Source organism: Eretmochelys imbricata, chromosome 16 (assembly GCF_965152235.1).
Source record: "Eretmochelys imbricata isolate rEreImb1 chromosome 16, rEreImb1.hap1, whole genome shotgun sequence".
NCBI classification, from domain to species: domain Eukaryota; kingdom Metazoa; phylum Chordata; order Testudines; family Cheloniidae; genus Eretmochelys; species Eretmochelys imbricata.
Window position 1 is genome coordinate 12,551,843 of NC_135587.1, and position 19,990 is coordinate 12,571,832.

Below are 19,990 nucleotides of genomic sequence, written 5' to 3' on the forward strand. Positions count from 1 at the left end.
GGACTAGATGACCTCCTGAGGTCCCTTCCAACCCTGATATTCTTTTGGCAACAAAAATGATTAGGGGTCTGGAACACATGACTTATGAGGAGAGGCTGAGGGAACTGGGATTGTTTAGTCTGCAGAAGAGAAGAATGATGGGGGATTTGATAGCTGCTTTCAACTACCTAAAAGGGGGTTCCAAAGAGGATGGCTCTAGACTATTCTCAGTGGTAGAAGATGACAGGACAAGGAGTAATGGTCTCAAGTTGCAGTGGGGGAGGTTTAGGTTGGATATTAGGAAAAACCGTTTCACTAGGAGGGTGGTGAAACACTGGAATGCATTACCTAGGGAGGTGGTAGAATCTCCTTCCATAGAAGTTTTTAAGGTCAGGCTTGACAAAGCCCTGGCTGGGATGATTTAATTGGGGATTGGTCCTGCTTTGAGCAGGGGGTTGGACTAGATGACCTCCTGAGGTCCCTTCCAACCCTGATATTCTATGATTCTAAGTTCAGGATGAAATCAAGGATAGATGCAGATCCTCTGGTGGCCAAAGCATGGGCCCCTACTATTCGAGTTCCATTTCCCGAGTATAGTAATGATGATAATCTATTATCACACCTACACATCAAAACAGAAACACACTGCAACCAAAGCAACAAAAGGTGGAATTATGGGTAAACAATAGTATAATTCAGGTGAATGAAGCTGGCCAGAGCTGGCTTTTCCCCTTTTCCCCAACAGAGGAAGCAGAGAGTGCCCTCTGTTTAGGTCTTTTAGCTCTGGAGTTTATACTGTTAACAGCTCAGGGCCTAATGGGGCTAAGCAGTTCCAATTCCACCCAGTAGAGGGCAGCATACACATGCACTCTGGATGGGTTATTGCCTATTACCATAGCTAGACAAAGCTTGAGAGTCTGGCAAGCAAAGAGTTCAAATATCGATTGTGACTGGTGCTGTCCAGAGGATGACAATTTTGGTTCGCAGCAACTTTCAAGGTTTTGTCATTTGTTTTCATTCTGCATTGGAACAAAAACATTTTTTGGAAATGTTGTTGAAACAGCTGTTTTCAGTGCTCACTCCCTATCTGCGTCGCGTCAGACGTGACCAGAACGTTTTCAAAACCATTTCCAGTGACAACTTCATTGGAACCAGTACATCTCTGCAAAACATTTCGGTTCTCATGAAACAGCACGTCTTGACAAAATGTGATTTAGCTGAAAATGTTCCATCCAGCTGCAATTGTGAAAATAGTACAAGAACTCTGCAGCCACCTAGAACGTCACGTTCCCTCACCATGTCCAGCTGGAACTTCACAGCGATGACACAGTGCACAGTGTTCCAAAGTACAGAGAATGTGCCTTCACTCTTAGCAGCTATAGAGCCTCTGACACACAGCTGAGCAGTTCCTATTCTGTTCAGAAGAGGGCAGTGGCCACATACATAATAAATGAGTTCAAAAAGCCAACATCACCTTCCAAGGTAGACCTGCCGTTGCACAAGATATGATCACTAATCAGGATGGTTTCAACAGAAAGGTCTAGCTGTGCGTTTAATAAAAGATATGATGAAGATATTTTAACTTTTAAGCAATTGCCTTAAAAATGGCAACAATTAGTCCATATCATAGTGTAGATGGTAGATGTGTTCTTGCACCCATGGAAGGAACTGGAGACCCACCAAGTCCACCCATCCTGCAAGACCATGAGCCTGTGGGAGTTTGTCCTGCCATAACATTGTCACACCCTGAATCCCTCTGTTGTTATATGAGAATATCCAGAAAAATCTGACGAGTCACTTCCTGGACCCCTGCATCCACATTATCTCATGAGAAAATGTTCTTTGGTTTTATTTCTATTGACCAGTATACATTGTTTGCACAATCATAGCATCTCCCAAACAACAATGAGTTTATCCTCACAAGCATCCCTTGGAGGTAGAGATATATCATCCTCATTTTACAGATGAGGAACTGACATGCAGGCTAGATTTTTTTTTGTCCTAGATCAGACAGGGAGTTTTGGCTGACCTAGGAGTTGAACTGAGACTTCAGACTCTCAGTCCAGTGCCTTAGCCGACCACAAGACTAGCCTTCCTTCCCTAGTATTCACAACTCTAATGGTTGCTTTGAGTTTGGGATAGGAAGAAATCCAAAAACTCAAAATGAAGCTTGTTACAGGAGTGATCTTGTGTCTGTATATATGTAAATAATTAGAAAATAGCTAAGGTGCCAGTAGATGGTGCTCAGAAACATGTAGCATAGTTCCTGGGTTTTGCAGGACCGATAAAACGAGTTCTGAATGCAGATGGCTTCCTTTGTGCAGCTCTTTACATCACTTCTTTACAAAGCTCAGCCTAACCTGGTGTTCATCCAAGATCATGTAGCAGCCTCAGGTTCATCTGAAATTGACTGGTTGATGTGACTTGCTTTGGGAGTTAGCTAGATGGGCTAGAGTATTTTTATGTGTCCCCATGATAATGTGACCGTTTGGTGCAAAATACTATGGTGGGTTGGAAGTTGCTAGAATAAATAAATGTTTAATTTTATGTGGATGTTGTTCTGTGGGTTTGCTTTTTCATGCACATTCGAGCAACTGAGCTTTACTAGTACAAATGCTTACCAAAAGGCTACTTTTCAACTCAAACTATTACCAATATTATGATCAATATCATTGATGTTGTTACTTTTATTATTTATATGCATATAATTTTATGTAATATTTATGTTGCAGTAGCATACTTGATAAAGGTGAAGCCACAACTGGGCGAGGTGCTGCGCAAACACAAAGCAAGACAGTGCTCCTCTGAGGCATTTACAATTGCGATTGAATTGTATGTTCGCGTGCAATATTCAAAATTTGGAATCTTCACTGGCTTTGTTAGTTTATGTAAGGCATCCAACCAGGTAACAAAAAATGGCATCATAAGCGTTCTAGCAGTATCACCAGCATCAAGAGTTAAAAAAAACATGGGATTCACTTAAAATTCATGACATTTGTGAAAGACAATATATGTTGGGGTTTTACTTGCTTCCAGCTTTCTGAACATTTTGGGGCCACATTTTCAAGTTTTTTCTCTGCAACCATGAGGGCTAGAAACCTACTTCAAAAATAACTTATCTGAGATTCTCACAAAATCACAGGACTCCAGGTGCTGGGGCTTCCAGAAAAACACCAGGCATAATGAGAATCTCAATAAAATTTCAAAAATTGGCAACGCTGAAATCTGTGTTGTGTTGGTTCATTATACCAGATATCAAATGCTTACCTTTCATCGAGAAAGAAACATAACTGCACAGAAATTGGCATGTCATTTTGCCTCGTGAATAAATCTCAGAATTCCACATTCTGCTAATGAAAAACAAGATGCAAAATGCAAGGAGTACATTATATTCGTTTAGGGATTATTCATTCGGCTTGAACAAGGGATGAACCGAACAAACCTCCTTCCTTTCCCTCTCAACCCTGCAACTTATATTTCCCTCTCTCCCCACAGCTCTCTTATTAGTGCTGATCAGACTAGCAGTGCGGACTCCCCAAGGAGAACCCAGACATTTGGAGGGAAGTAAAAAGTAATGTTCTTTTTGGTATTGCTCAAGAGCTGGAAGCCAATACTGAAATATTTAATGCTGAATACTCAGCAGAGGGGCTCTCATTTGCTGAGTGGGAAGGAAACAGAAAGAGAGAAAAAAATGGAAACAAGCTGTGCTGGATGCATGACTGAAAAACAACTGTCCAAATTTACCTTCTCACCCGCAAATAGGGTTGAATTGTGGTTGGTCTTTCCTTACACCTCCATGCAGTGGTGGGGGACAGGGGAGGAGTAAGTGTAACCGATTGGTCCATGTGTGCTGTGTGTCTTCCTCTGCGAGTCAGTCACAGCTGTTGGCTACAGAGTCTGGCTCTTTAGCTCAAGCTGTAGCAGCTCTTGCTTTCAGCTCAGAAGATCCCCGCTTTGATCCCTGGTGCATTGGCCAAGATGGTGGCCGTGACATACAGGAACCTTTTCTCTTCCCCAGAAGTCCTGCCCAGAATAGCATCCCTTGAGTTTGGGAGAATCCAGGGGCTGGTTCCTAGAGGCTTCTGCCTTGGGAAGAAGACCTTCCTGAACGGGATGGCTGGGAGAAGGGGGAGCCACCTCTCCAACACTTCTTTGACCCCTGATTAGCAGGCAGTGAGGAGAATATGCTGTAGCCCTTCCAGGGGCAAAACAAGTCAGTCCCCTTCCTATGCAGCTAGGGAGTTCCAGGAGGCAGAATAGAGCTGTGGACCTCCACTTTACCCCTTACCATGGGCTGGGCCTAACAGGCACCGTTTAGCCCTTAAGAATTGATTAGGGTCCCGGCAGAGGCTGGGATCTCTAAAGAATGGCAAAACCTTAGCAGAAGCTGTATTAGCAAAGGCCCTTTGGCCCAGCACAGCAGTCTGAGAACCAGTGACAGGTGGGGTAGGGTTGTGCTTAGAGGCTGAATGCTATGGCAAAGTGTGGGGAGCTGTGCGGTAAGCACTCCCCCTTGGGCTGACTGTGCCCCCACTGGGTGGGTTGCTCAAGGGGAGCTGGTTGGCAGCCATCACACCACACTCCTCCAGACAGAGCTGAGCAGTTTGAAGATAAGAAATCCGGTGTGTGAGTGAATCCACATGAAAGATGGAAAAGGCCTATTGGACGTGGAGTACATTCCCCTCCCTACTCCTGGCCAAGGCAGGATTGTTCCCTAAAGTATATTCTCAAGTGCTTTATCCAGACTGCTTTTAAATGGCTTCCCTTAGCAGAGGGATCCAAGAGGCTCTCTATTACAGGTATGTTTAGTTTGGAAAAGAGGAAATTAAGGGGGGACATGATAGCGGTCTTCAAATACCTGAAAGGCTGCCATTAAAAAAATGGAGCAAAATTGTTCTCTCTTGCCACAGAGAGCAGGACAAGAGGCAATGGTTTCAAAAAGAAGCTGGATAGCCACCTGTCTTGGATGGTTTAGGCACAACATACCCTGCATCTTGGCAGGGGGGTAGACTAGATGTCCCGTCTAACCCTGTGGTTCTATTAGGAAGAGAGGCTGGTTTGTTTTTTTCCCTTCGGTTTCCCTCTCTGATATTCACCTTCATTTTCATTGGCTTCATTCCCCACCACCCCCGACAGTTATTCACCAGTTGGAGGAGTCACAGTCATGCATGGGAAGTCCAGCAGAATGCTGACCAGTGGCAGGCGCTCTGCCCACTCCAGCAGCTGCAGGAGTGGTCACGGGGCCCACATTTTCCCCCACACACACACACAAGCAGCAGAAGGGGGAGCATCCAGGACAGTTGGAGGCTTGGTCTGCTCTGGTGGAGGGTTTGGGGCCAGATAGCTTCCCTGCTGGTTCTAGAGGTTGCTGCTCCTCCCTCTGCTGGGCCCTGCCTGCAGACTCAGGCAGACTTCGCTGCCTGGGTGATGTTTTCAACTTTTCCTTTGCTACTACAAGCACTAGATACATAGAGCTTGGGTTTGTTCATTTAATGGAAGCTTGGATTCTGATGTCATCCTGAAACTCCAGGAGCAGGGACCGTCGGCCTGCACGCACTATGGCATGTTTTCAGTGGGATTGTGCTTCTAAATCCATCAGGCACTTTTGACAATCCCATTCCCTTAATCTGGCCCTGTTCACTGCTGCCTTCATTTCATAGAATCATAGAGTATCAGGGTTGGAAGGGACCTCAGGAGGTCACCTAGTCCAACCCCCTGCTCAAAGCAGGGCTAATCCCCAATTTTTGCCCCGATCCCTAAATGGCCCCCTCAAGGATTGAACTCACAACCCTGGGTTTAGCAGGCCAGTGCTCAAACCACTGAGCTATCCCTTATTCAAGACCATGAGGAATACCTACCAAGAGCAAGCAGGAGCAGGTCAAGGAAGAGATCGGATGAAGATGGGGTCATCTCTTCTCCATTAAACAGTGTGGTTGGATCCTCAGCCAGGACAGCTGGAAGGACCTAGCATCCCCCCTGCAGTCTGCACTGCACTGCAGTCTGATTCCATACCAGGCAGGCTCTGGGAATGCAAATGCGCTGAGATCTGTCAGCTCTGACTTTTCCTCCCCCATCCACACGTCTCACCTGATGGGAGAAGTTATTTAACCAGCACAAATGACTCCCCAGTGAAGTCGGCCTCATTGCAGCTTCCTGTAAATATTTTATTGTAAATGACTGTGTCCGGATGGAGCTCTGTGAAGCGAGATGTATGGGAAATAGTCTCCGAGGGCTGGAGAGAGAGAGAGATGCCAGTGCGCAATCAGTTACAGAGCATGGTCACCAACAAATAACGGCCCTGAAGCATGATCCTGGCATCAGATACTTGGCATCACCTGCGCTGCCATCCAGAGATGACACCTTTGCCACTGCCGGCTGCAGAAGCCCTGATATACCTGTATAATCAGCTCCTTAAGAGAGGTGCAGGCAGCTGCATGCCATCCCCTGTTTGCACACACAAACCACTGCACATTGCACGACCTGCCCCGAAGGAGGATGTAATGGATCTCTCATTGCCTGCAGAGGAATCCCTGTTACCAAAATCCCTCTCCATCCTGCTCTGTCTCCAGGGAGTACTGATTCCCTTATACCTTCTTGCAATCATGCTTTTTCAGGAGACCGGCCCTTGGTTTCTGACTGAACTTGCCTTGTCCAACAGTGGGTCTGTAAGATGAGCATGGGAAATCAGCGTGGATGTTTCCGATGGCTGTTGCAGTGGGGCTTATCTTGCTGCACTTACAGAGGTCAGTGGGCGGCAGTCAGACAGAATAAAAGAAGAAGAAATAGGACTTGAAACACAGGGGAAAAAATTATAAGGGGGGAATCCCAAAATAGAAAAAGTGATAACAGGTACAGTCATGGCATCCCCCTATGTGCTACTGGTGGCAGAACAAAATGATTCCTTGCATCAAACAGCTGATGACTCCTTTTTTACATAACTGCTTCTGCAGAAATAAGCATCTGCCTGTTTTACAAGTGGCATTAAAAGCCTACCCACAAGGTTGAGTGATGGCTTCTCCTTGGCTTGTTAACCTTTAAACTGCTCATAAGTCACGAGGCCTCAGTCTGCCTGCCTTCAGACATCTGTGATGAACATGGAAGGCCCAGCTGAGTCTGAGAGAGGTCCACTATGGAGCAGTGCGGAGGGGACCAGTGGGTGGAGCACTGTGAATAATCTCCAAATTTGATGCACGTAGAGAAGACTGGATCCCTCATCGCTCCATAAGAAAGGGACTCAGTCAGGTGAGAAATGAAAGGGGACAGAATTCCCTTCTAGGCCCAAGAACATGTGGTATCTCTTGGCAGAGGGCTCAGCGATTAAAACTCCTTTCCTATGCTGCTTGTGCCACCCCCCTGAAGACATGGGTTTGAGCTGCTAAATTCAAAGGAGGACGTGACCTTCCCCAAAGTTTGGAGAGATGGTTGGATCTAAGATGTTAGCCTGGAACGATTTCTAAGTTTATTAATTTTTTGCAGTTTATGCTTTCATCAGTCAGCGCCCCTCAAGATTATTAAAGATGAGATGGAATGTCTGATATCACAGCTGCCACTGATATTCTGAAACCCTGACCATCTGAATCCAAATGGAGCCAGAACAGCTGTTCATCAAACCCAGATGAAGGCCAAATTCCTTGGCTGTATGACCCAGCAACCACAGGATTTTGCAGAGTATTATACAGGCCCCAGCAAGCCCCATCATCCTCCATCCCTGCCTTTGTTCTCCTTTATGCAAATATATGAACAGTTATCCATATGCATGGAGATTCATTATGCAGGGACTGTAACAACACTGGTCCCTGAACTGCATGAAAAATGAAGGTTGTGGGAAAACGAGTAACTACGTGATGTAATTGGTTGGTTGGTTTACGCCGGTCTCTTGAATGTGTCATCTTTGCCAAGCTGCAGTGTGAGAGCAGTGAGATGGGAATGTAAATTGCCTCTCTCATAAAGTTGCCTAAACTTGTGTTAGTGTCATTTTCAGATTAACGTTTACATTGAGGAGAACACTGGAAGGTTTCATTGTTTACACACATTATGTAAATTGATTTAAATTCTTGGTTTACACATATTTATTTACAAGGTGTTTACTGATTACAAAGCAATGTACATCGCTAGTTTACATGCATAATGTAAACTATGTAAATTTCACTCTTTTACATGCAGTGCTCTGTAGCATCCCATTGCTTATTCCACACAGTCAACAAGATCTTCTTCTCATCTCTTCTCCTTCTGTCCTTTAGCTGCTACATTACTTCTGAAAAAAACCTCACCTCCAGCGTAGAAACATAAAAGATGATGTCTCCTTTACGCCGAGAAAGTAAAACCCTCGTATGAAAACTTACTTGCTATCCCCAGAATGGCAGTGTGACTAAAAAACCAAACCAAAGCAGAGAATAAAAAATATCATGGAGCCTGTCCATTTATATAAGAGGAAAGAATGCGGTGAATTTCCTGAATGCGGTGGAGAGGAGTCTTGGTAATATTCCTTCAGATGTTACTGGCATCTAAGCTACTACAGTTGGACAGAAAGCCTGCCGTGGGGTATAAGTGAGAGACAGAGAGACTTTAAGATAAGGCATAGTTAGGGATACGAGTCCCAGTTGTGTCACAGAGGCCATAAAGAGACTGCACCAAACTCCTAACCTGTAATTTGAGAAGGCAGCTAATTGGTAGGTAGTGGGTTATTTTCTAAAGGATCCATTTGGGGAGTGTCCATATTTTGTTTTGGGGTCTAAAAGGTCACTGTAAAGTCGATTTCCTTTCAAATTCAGAGAATTCCCAGCCGAGTCTCGCACATTGTGCGGTATTGTACTGGGCAAGGAGTCTATGAGGTTAGGTAAGTGATACAGGACACAGTCTACAGTGTGAAGTGGGTAATTAGACCTGGGCTGGGATGGGGCGAGTAGCCAATAGTGGGCACCTCTCTGCTAATGCTGATAAATGCTCCCAATGTAGAACAACAGCTTTATCTTCTCTGCAGCTTTCTTAGTGGGAAGAAAGGCCACAGTTGCTTACATGATAGGGAAGTTGCTAAAAGAAAAAAGAAAAAAAAAAAAGCCGAGGGGATGGGGGGAAGGTGTCTGACTTGACAAGTGTTATTTTGCAGACTGGCCTGGGGTGTGAATCTCCTCCCTGGCATGCAGACGCTCTGTTCTGCAGTCTTTATTTAATGATTTCTGCAAATCCAGATGGTTTGTGAATGAGAAGGAAAATGAAATCTAACAATAGCCTGGTGAAGTGGCACTGGGAATGGGCACACTCTGAATGGAGAAGATTTTAGCTTTGGATTTTGTTCTCTCTCTCTCTCTCACTCACACACACACACACACACACCCCTTTTCAAGAATTAGCACCTGATTCTCATTTACACTCTGGCCTCTTTACACCTCTCTGGCATCATAAAGGGACTAAAAGTGGGACTATGTTACATTTATGCTCACTTTAAAGTCCCTTTACATATCAAGAGTGGCATAAAGGGGCTTCAGTGTAAATGTGAATCAAGTTCTCAGTGTTTGGCTAGAAAATGGTGGCTATCCCTCTGAACGGACATGGAGCAGACATCACATCCCTGTCACTGCCGTCCAGGCACATAAACCCACACTCCAGGCTGAAAATTAAGGATAAAATTAATGCTACCTCACTCATATGGCACCTGTCACCCACGGAGCTCACATTGCATCACAGAGTTGGGTTTTGTTAACCCTTTACCATGCAGAGGGTCAACAGCTGTGGGGACTGAACGTGGGACCTCTCATTTTAAAATACCCTGTTCTGTTAGGCAAGTCTTTCGCAGGCTTATCAAGCTCTCTCTCTGTGGACAGCCACAACTAGAGAGGGCCAGAGTTATACTGGGGTTACATACAGATGGGGAAACTGAGTCAGAGGGCGGTGAGGTGATTCACCCAAAGAGACCCAGGGAGTTGATGATTGTTCTGTTTGTTTGTGGTAGCAACTCATCATGAGCTAGAGACTTTTCTGACATATAAGAAGAGGCAGACAGCCCCCGTCCCAAGGAATTGACTGTCTGAAGATGGCTGCACAGACAAGTAGACAGACGTCAGGGATGTGGAGCAATAAAAGGGATTTTCTGTACAAATTCGCAAGACGCTCTATAGAAAGCACAGCAGAAGTGGGTTTTAAGAAGGACATAGAGTAAAGGGGTTAGGACTTTGGGGATGACTGCAGGGATGTCGGACCATGCACGCAGGGCTGTGTGGAGAAAGGAATGGAGGGGATTGATGGAGAGATTGGCAGATGGGCTCACAAGGATAGGAATATGAGCAGGGCAGGTGTCAGGGAGACCAACGTGTAACTCAACCCAAAGGAGGATAAAACTTATACAGAGTCTTGAAGGAGATGACCAGTAGTTTAAATGTGATGCAATAGACAGTGAAGGGATTCAAAAAGAGGAGTGACATGACCAAATGAATGGGCCAGGAATTCCTATCAGATTTCAGAGTTGTTGAGCACCCACAATGCTCCCAGGGATTTTTAGGACACATTTATGCCTCTCCAGGCCTTTTACCCAGAGTAAAGGGGCCAGAATGGGCATGTAGATGTCCTCTTATGAGAACTGGAATGATTTTCTGGCCCATCTCAGGTTGACAATTAAACTATTTGAAGAGCTATGGAATATCTCGGATGAACTGACTGTCTACATATCATTGATATGTCTTATTAATATTATAATATATAGCTGGTTGAAATTTTGATCGTATTTCATACTGAGGGCATTTATAAATAGTCAATAAAGGGTGAATGCATTATTCATAGATATTATAATGGTTAGTTGATTGTTATAGAGTCTACAGATTGCTTATAACCCTGCTTTATATCCATATATATAACACCGTCTGTTGATGTGCTTATAACCATTGCTCACACACACACGTTAGTGTCTGCATTAGCGTGTGGCATCTATGACTCATTTATCAACTCTTTATAAACTATTTGCGAATCACATGTTGAATATAAAGGGTGGCTGAAATATTTACATTTTAAAAAAATGAATTTTGAAATTTCAATAAAAATTAGGAATTCTTTTTTCAAATTTATATATTTATTTATTTATTGGCTTTCATCCTCCTGACCAGCTCTAATTAATCTGTTCACTGTAACCCACAATTAATCCTGCATTTCTTTTTCCATATACTTGGTGCCCTCTTTGTAACTAGCTTATGTAACAAAATAGCTTTGTATTGTCACCCATTTAATTTGCCAGTGTTTATTGTACAGTGATGTATGTGATTTTAATAGATGATAACGTGTCTAGAGGTTAGAATGGACACTTTTTTTTCTTTTTTCTTCAGGAACTGAAATAAATAAATGCATTTGGAAATTCCACGTTTCCTCTCCCAATTATGCCCCTCCCTTCCCTATCAAGCTAGTCCTTTATTAGCCACTCTGTAAAAGAATTGTTCTTTGTTTTTCTATAGCACTGGACATCCAAAGATCTCGGAACATTTTACAGACATTAATGAATAATGCCTTGGAATGGCTCTAGGAAGTAGGCAAGTATTATTTCCATTCTACAGGCGTGGAAACGGAGGCATAGAGCAGTGAAGTGACTTGTCCAAGGCCACATGGTGAATGTGTGGCAGAACCACAAACAGAACTCAGATTTTTCTTACTCCTGAGCTTTAGCCATTAAACTGTGCTTCCAGTACCATGTGCCCTTCCACCTAGATGACTATGCAGACAGCCCACAATCCAGCACCGCCATCGCATCCACATTATCACAGCTTACATTTTCCATCCTCAACTGCCATCATAAACCAGCCTCATTATAAGAGTTGAGTCAGAATAATACTCATTCTTCATCTCTTGGTTTGATCTATACTGTCCAAGACTCAACACTCAATACAAAACAGCTCTCCGTATCTTCTCTCTACCTCTCAAGACCAAATATGAGATCCAGACCTCAACTAAGGGGTACAAGCAAAATAATCTTTTCAGGGTTCTAAGGAAATTACCCTAAAATCCTGTAGAATATAATAAAGAGAGACAGAATGGAATAGAGAATTATGTCGCCAAGGTAGAATTCTAGAGCCTGGTTTAAACATTCTATGGAAAGAATATCAGTGGCCGCTCAGTTCCATAGGAACTCTGCAGAAGGGAAAGAGTCCTTTTGCCTTGGATGCCTTTGTCAACTGGAGTAAGGCGCTTGGCCTGATAGTAAATGCCTGAACTTCAGCTGTGGCAGGAAAGGGGCAAACAAGGGGCTGGGTTTTTTGTGAGGCTGGCTGTACACGCTAGAAAATCCTGTGTTTTGCTTGACGTTGCTGCGTAACATTGCCAGTGGCTTTATCTCTGAGGGTTTTCAATGTAAATGACACGGTTCTAATGTGCTGTGTCCATGTTTCCTCACAGCAAGACACTCTGGGGAAATCGCCACTAAACAAGTTACAGTGTTCCAATTAGGGACGGGTGAGCTCTTTTTTGCCTCATTTCGAACCCACTCAAAATTCACCGGTCGGAATGGCTGATTCGAATTCTAGCGACACCAGGCTTTGGAGATGCGGTGGGAAAAGGAGCAGAGAGGGCAAAGCACATGGCAAGACCCAGTGTATGAAAGGTGCAGAGAGCCTGAGCAACAAACACACAGTGTCTGTGAAACAAAGCACAAAGGGGGAAGATTCCAATAAAAACTCAGCACTCCACATACAGGACACTCCCCTGTTCTACCCCAGATTCTCAGGGTGGCTTCGCTATCCTTAATGCAGAGCACTGGCTTCTCTTTAGCTAGATGAATACAAAGGGTGATCAAGAATCACCCTTGAGGAGGAAACTTGTTTTTAACAGGAATTAGATAGTTTGTGAACTCCAGCTTGCTTTGCCGACGTGTGCAGTAGATTGTGGAACCCACAACATGAGATTTGCCCACCCCTAATGCTAACAACACACTATGGTTGGGATGGTTTGAGAGCTATGAGCCAGATATTCACCTGTTATAAACTGGCATAGCTCCACTGAATTTAAAAGGGCCACACTGATTCACACCTGCTGAGGATTTGGAAATATGGACCTGACTTTCTAGTGCTCAGCACCCACAATTGGAACCAGATTTTTAAAAAGTCCTCAGTACCCAGCTGAATATCTAAATAAAGCTTGATTCTGCCCCATTCAAATCAATGGCAGATTGGTTTGGGGTTTTGGTTTTTTTCCCGGTGCCTTGAGTGGGAGCAGGATCAAGGCCCAGGGGTCAGATTTTCAAAAGGGAGCCGCTCCCGGCAACTCCAGTTTTGACACAGATGCCTAGATTTTCAAAAGAGCTCAGCTTCTTTATCGGCTCCTAACCTAAACCAGAGGGCGGAATTCCAGAGCTCAGTGTCCTGCATGCTCTATAGTGATTTACTATTATTGCTCATTCTGAAGAGCTTGTCCTTTGGGTGATTTGAGTCTGATATTTGGGCAAGGGGAGAAGACTCATCCACAACTCCAACTCTTCCATGTCCTTTCTTGACTCACACTGTCCAACTACCTCCATTGCCCATACCCTTGGCATTATCCCCTAGCTCTGAACTCTCTGACCCACCTCAGGTTTTCTCTGTCTTGTGAATCATGACATCATCCCAGCTCTCTAGATTCCAGCAGCTGCAGAATGTAATGCCCACCTCCTCACATGTACAAAGAAGCATCCCCATCCTTTGGGACACTATGGTGGCAGATGCCTTAGACACATCACAGACAAACAGATCCATTACTGTTTCCCCTATGCATTTTAGGGTCTGGTTTGAAACTACTCTCAGCTTCCTTAATCCTTTATGGATTTGTTGGAGTATATAACTGAGATTCTCTGGCTACTCTCCACCCTGCCACTTCTCATCAACCCAGTCACACTATCTCACTGCTCTAGGTATGAAAGCCTTCTCCTCTGCAATCTCTGCCATCTGCAAAGGGCTTTCTTGTCTCTCATGATCCCTTAATGAATTTCCATCTCATTTCCTATCTAATTTGAAAGCATAACTTGTATCCCTTTGTTAGGTACCTCTTAATACCTCCCTCATTCCGCTGTTAACCCCATGCCCCCATTTAACGCCATTATTTAACTCCACAAAGTGTTTTGTGGATCAAATCTGTATGGACAGGCAGTATATAAAATAATGTCAGAATACATGGCACATTTCTCCTGTACTTGTCTATGTGTATTTTATTGTGGGTATTAGAACATAAGAACGGCCAGACTGGGTCAGACCAAAGGTCCATCCAGCCCAGTATCCTGTCTACCGACAGTGGCCGATGCCAGATGCCCCAGAGGGAGTGAACCTGACAGGCAATGGTTCGCTGTTCCGGGTCAATGGGGGCTGCGGGAAGCGGCGTGGGCCGAGGGATGTGCTGGCCACCGCTTCCCGCAAGTCCCATTGGCCTGGAACGGTGAATCGCGGCCAGTGGGAGCTGCAATTGCCGAACCTGCGGACGCTGCAGGTAAACAACCCATCCCGGCCTGCCAACGGATTTCCCTGGTGGGCCGCGTGCCAGAGGTTGCTGATCCCTGGTATACATTGATATGTCATCTTGTGAATGCATGTACAGTAGGCAGAGGGCTGGGTGTGCATATAGATTTGTACTCAAGTTCGTGTGCGCAGTGCTAAATGCATTTTGATGTGCTCATTTGTGCGTCCATGTATTTAATCTTTGCCCATATATGACACATTCACATGCACATCAGACAGGTTCTCCCCTGACCTCCTGTCTGTCTCTCTACCTTTTTTATGTTTTATGCTGTGGTAATCACCATGGTACCCACACACCTTCATCGCTTACATCACAGTTTTACCTCTACCGTACCTGAGTCTTTGAAGCAGCTGTCATTGTTAATGAAAGGCAGCAGATAGTCTAGAAGCACTCCCAGACTGAAGGAGGACATTGGCGGTTCTCAACCAATGACCAGCGTCTACCATACCCCTCAGAGTTCCCACTGGCTGCAAAGCTATGAGCTCTGTAAAAAATCAACATACCTGTATATTTTATATCTGGTTGTAAATCCTTGACGATGTCTTTCCACAAAGGATAAGTAGCTCCGCGAGTGGTGGAAAGGCCCCCTGTCTGAAATAAGCCAATCAAATTCCTTGGAGACATGTTGGTTGATAACAGCTGGTTCCTGGTGGGAGGGCTGTACTATTATATGGTCCCATATAAACAGGAAGTAGAGGAACTCAACAAGCCTCCAGTTCATGCTTTTCTGTCTGCCTTTTTCCTCTCATTCTTGCTCCATTCTATGGAGTCCTGTGGAGGAAGAGAGGAAGGGAGGGGAAGAAGAAAGAAAGAGAGAGAGGAGAGCAAGAACAGAGGAAAGAAATAGAAGAAAAAAGAGAGAGAAGAAAGAAAAATGGTTACACATGTAATCATAGACATGTTTTTTGTTGCTGTTAATTTTTTCAAGTATGTGGCACAACATGAAAACAAACTTTAAACCAGGTTTTAAATGCCCTGGGGCTACTTGTATTGTGGTTCTGGGTATCTGATCATATTTCATTGTTTGATATGTACATCTATGGGGCTTTTATCCCTTCTCTCAGAGCATGCATTACCCTGTGAAACAGCTAGGTCAGGACCCAAACGCTCCACACCCTGTTCCCCCCAGTTACTTCTCTCAGGGAAGTTCTCTGCAATGTCGCAGTGGGGAGAGGAGGCCAGATACACAAGGTGGCTGTACCCTGGGCTTCAATTACATGTTTATCATCCCTTTAATGCGGTGCCAGATAAATGTGTCTTCTGCTTTCATCTATCTCCGATGATCTGTAATCCACACTCCATGCAACCTGAGCTCTTACTTTAAAGTCATGCCAAAAAAAGAGAAATAAAATAATAATTATATAGTTTTCAGAAACAACAAAAAAAGAAATCCTGCAGAACTTTGAGGGATAAAGATCACACCAGGCAGCTGGCTTGACAGACTAGGCCTTTGAGGAGTGGGCGTAAATTAACCATTATTTTGTTATTTATGTTAAAGTAGCACAAAGAGGCTTCCACTAAGGTCAAGGCCCCATTGTGCTAGGCATTGCACGTGCCTATAGTAAAGGACAGCTCTGCCTGAAGAGCCTGAAGTCTAGGCAAGACACAGAATGAGTGGGAGGGAAAACAGAGGCATAAGGGGATGAAGTGCCTTGCCAAAGTCTTACAGCAGGTCAGTGGCAGAACTTGCGACTCCCTTCCCCGTGCTCTCGCCATTAGATCATGCTGCCTCCCCACTCACACCGTGCCTCCCCACTCACACCGTTGGCGCTATGCCCCCTACCAGGTGATACTTGGCTTTACATTAGTGGACGGTGAATGGGCTTATTAGGAACACTGCAGGGATGGTCCTTACCCTTCTGTTTTGTGACAAAAATACAAGGGAGGAGGGCACAGCAGGGTCCCAGATTGTATCAATTATCTATTCATTACTGACAAAGTCTTCTTTTCTAAATTCTGGCTGTATAAGGATTTGTGGGAAGAGGGGTATGTGTGAGTGGGGCTGTATATGAGTGGGGCATGTGTGTCGTGTACAGGTACAACTCCCAGAGTGTGTGTGTGTGTGTGAGAGAGAGAGAGACACACACACACAAAGCGTGTGCGTGTGTGTGAATATGGATTTCTGTCGGGAAGGCGTGTGTGAGAGTGACATGAGGCTACAGCATGTGATTGTGAGGGGGCATGTGTTTGCGCAGGTGCAGCAAAATCCAGAGCGTGCCTGGGCGTTGGTGGCGGGGAGCGTGTGACGGGAGTATGTGGGAGTCTGCCCAGGTGCACAGCATATGGATGTGCTGCTGAAAGCGAGCTCCGTGGCACTTTAGAAAGCTAAACAACCCGCGTAGCCTGTTGAAAATGTTCTGTTGAACAATTCCCAACCGGCTAAAGTTACTCCACATGAAAAATGAAGGCATTAAATATAAGAGAGGCCATGAATATCACCCTAGAACAGTCTCTGTTAGCTTTCTCCACTAGACAGGTTTTAACCTCCCTCCAGCTACTGTGGGGGAATATTACTATTAATTGTCTTGTGGTAGTACCGAGAGGGCCTCAGTGAGGAGGAAGGTTAAGTCACTGGACTGGAGACCTGCAATCAATTCCTGCCTCGGCCACTGACTCATTGTGTGACTTTAGACAAGTCACTTTAACTACTTTGTGCCCCCAATTCCTCGTCTGCAGAATGGGGCTAAATCTTCCCTGCCTCACAAAGGTGTTGAGCGTAAAGCTCTCCGATACTACAGTGATGCGCTCCATAGCCGTCCTGAGACAGCTAGCGTTAGGCTTTGCACAAACCAATAGCAACAGGCAGTCCATGTGCCAGAGCTGGCAAGCTACATCAACGAGTCAATCAAAGGGTGGAAGAGGAGACACAGGCACAGAGCGAGAGGTGAAGTGACTAACGGTCCCACAAAAGGTCAGTGGCACGGCTAGGACCAGAACCCAAGTCTCATGGCCACTAGCCTCGCCACTAGACCACGCTGCTGCTCAATATCATGGGATGATTTAGTTGGGGTTGGTCCTGCTTTGAGCAGGGGGTTGGACTAGATGACCTGCTGAGGTCCCTTCCAACCCTGATAGTCTATGATTCTATGAATATTATGGTTATCTTTAACATGTGTAATCTTACAAACACTTTCCACACAGCTCAGGACACTCCTGTCAGGTAGGTGAGCATGGGGAAATCAAGGCAGATAGAAAAGGAGTACTTGTGGCACCTTAGAGACTAACCAATTTATTTGAGCATAAGCTTTCGTGAGCTACAGCTCACTGCATCAGATGAAGTGAGCTGTAGCTCACGAAAGCTTATGCTCAAATAAATTGGTTAGTCTCTAAGGTGCCACAAGTACTCCTTTTCTTTTTGCGAATACAGACTAACACGGCTGTTACTCTGAAACAAGGCAGATAGAGAAACAGAGGTGGAGGTAGGGAGAAGCAACAGAGTTACCAAGAGCAGTTGGGTACAGTCTTTGGGTAGGCAGCTACACCAATGTATATAAAAATGGAAAAAGAGGTTTCAATAAAATCTCACAGAAACACTATAGGCAGATGTTTAACAGAAAAAAAAATACAGAAATAGGCAGAGGTTAAAATAAATAGGCAGGAATGAGACAAATTAATAAACAGAATGTAGGAAGTGGTTAAAATAAAGATGGTAATAATAATACAGCCCCAACAGGACGTACTCTGTACCACTTTGTGTTCCCCTTTCTTCCTCTCTTCCTTCTTCCTTTTTCCTCTCCTGTTTCTTCCCAGAATGTAAATAGAGCTGGTTGAAAATTTCAAATTCAATTTTTTCCATTTCAAATTCAAAAATTCTTTCTCCCCCCCCAAAAAAATTTCAATAAAAATGGCAACATATTGTTTTGGGTTTTTTTTCAAACATAATCTCTTCCTCCTTTTGCTTAACTATTTGTAGGTGCTCTGAGGCAGGGATCATGGCTTCTGAGATGTTTTCACAGCACCAAGCACAATGGGGCCCTGATCCTGATGGGCTGCTTTGGGTTCTGCACACAATAATAATTAATAGTAAGAATAAAGACAGATGAATGATTTGCCCAGTGCCATAGAGGGAGTAAATGTCTGAGGCTGGATGAGAAGAACTCGTACGTTCTTAGGTATCTTCTGATCCTGGGTTCAGAGTCAGGATTAGAACTCAGGACAGAGTGCCTAGCTTCTAGTCATCTGTTCAGGCCACACCTCTGTTTCTCAGATTATGAGCACAAATGATACACTTCCATCACACAATGAAAAGTGGTAAGTTCACCCTCCTTCTCCATTAGATAAGTATCAGCATCAGTCTCCGCTAATGATCAGCTGTACTACATGCATAGACCTAACTATGCCTGTTGTTTGGTTCTTGAACCCCCCAGTAACTACCTCATTTGTCAGCCTCCCTGGATCAGTTCTTTAAGCCCTCTTCTTTCTACTGAATTCCTACTGTGCTGGGAGAATGGGCTTTTTGTATTAAAGTGGAGTGATATCTGACCTCCAATCCCCTCTCCAGCTCATGTCCATTGTGGAATGCTAGGTGGAATGCCTGTAATAGTCCTCAGCCAAATCACCCATCTACTATCTCAGATGTGGAGTTGTACGGTATTTTGGTTGTCTCTGTTCACCTCAGATCAAAGACAGGAACACACACAGAATGAGTATCTGCCCTCCACCATGTTTAAGGTCAGTCTTGGGGTAATGATGAAAAAAACTTGGGTGATTCCTAACCCTGCATACATATCTTCATCCAAACAATCATCAGTTGCCAGCCCTTAATCATCATGTGGACGATATCCCCCCAGACAGTAGGAAGAAGTGGGCAAATCTGGGTTCTAGAAGTAGGCTAGAAGAAAAAGCATTCAGAGCAAGGAGCAGAAGTAGGGGCAAAGGAAGAAGAAATAACATGACTTTCACCACCAGTCTAGACAATTATATCACAATCAAGTTAAATTTTTTATTAGTGTCTTTTCTCCCCATAGCTGCTGAAAAGATGTTGCTTGATATTAAACATTAATACACACTACAGGGCTGGTCCCTGCGGAAGCCATAAAAACCTACTAAGTGGGATTATTTTGTGTTAAAGGCAATATTGCGAGGTCTATTAAATCTAACTGCTAACAACCCCAAGTCTCAAATTAATGTGTTATATGGCGTTCTGGAGCTACCCCAATCCTGGAACCATCCCAGAGACTTTGCAGAAATTGGGTAGGGGTCAGAAGGGGGGAGGCATGTCCCCAGATTTATAGCCCTTGGGTCCAAATCCCAAATCTAATCAAAAATAACATCTGACACAATAATAATGCCTTAGAACGAAGGATGGGCTTGTGGTTTACCTGCCTGGCCTGTTTAGACTGTAATCTCTTTGGGGCAGGGACTGTCTCTTGCTGTATGTTTGTACCTCACTTAGCAAAATACAGCCCTGCAGTCAGTTGGGATCTCTATGCACTGCTGTAATATAAATACTTAATAGTAACTGGCACAATAATAGTTAACACAAAGAACCAGTGATCCCTGTTTATAATATGGCAAATGTATTCAGTCAAGAACATCCTGGCCCAGCGGTCTGATC

General features: G+C 44.5%; 1 protein-coding gene across 1 annotated transcript in view; it reads right to left on the reverse strand.

Annotated features, from left to right (window-relative positions):
* Window positions 1-15,154, reverse strand: part of BRINP1 (BMP/retinoic acid inducible neural specific 1) — a 65,808-nt gene extending 50,654 nt beyond the window's left edge. The window contains exon 1 of the mRNA XM_077836064.1: window positions 14,937-15,154. Within this exon, the coding sequence (XP_077692190.1) occupies window positions 14,937-15,154 (218 nt within the window). The remainder of the gene's footprint in view (window positions 1-14,936) is intronic.
* Between the last annotated feature and the right edge of the window lie 4,836 nt (window positions 15,155-19,990).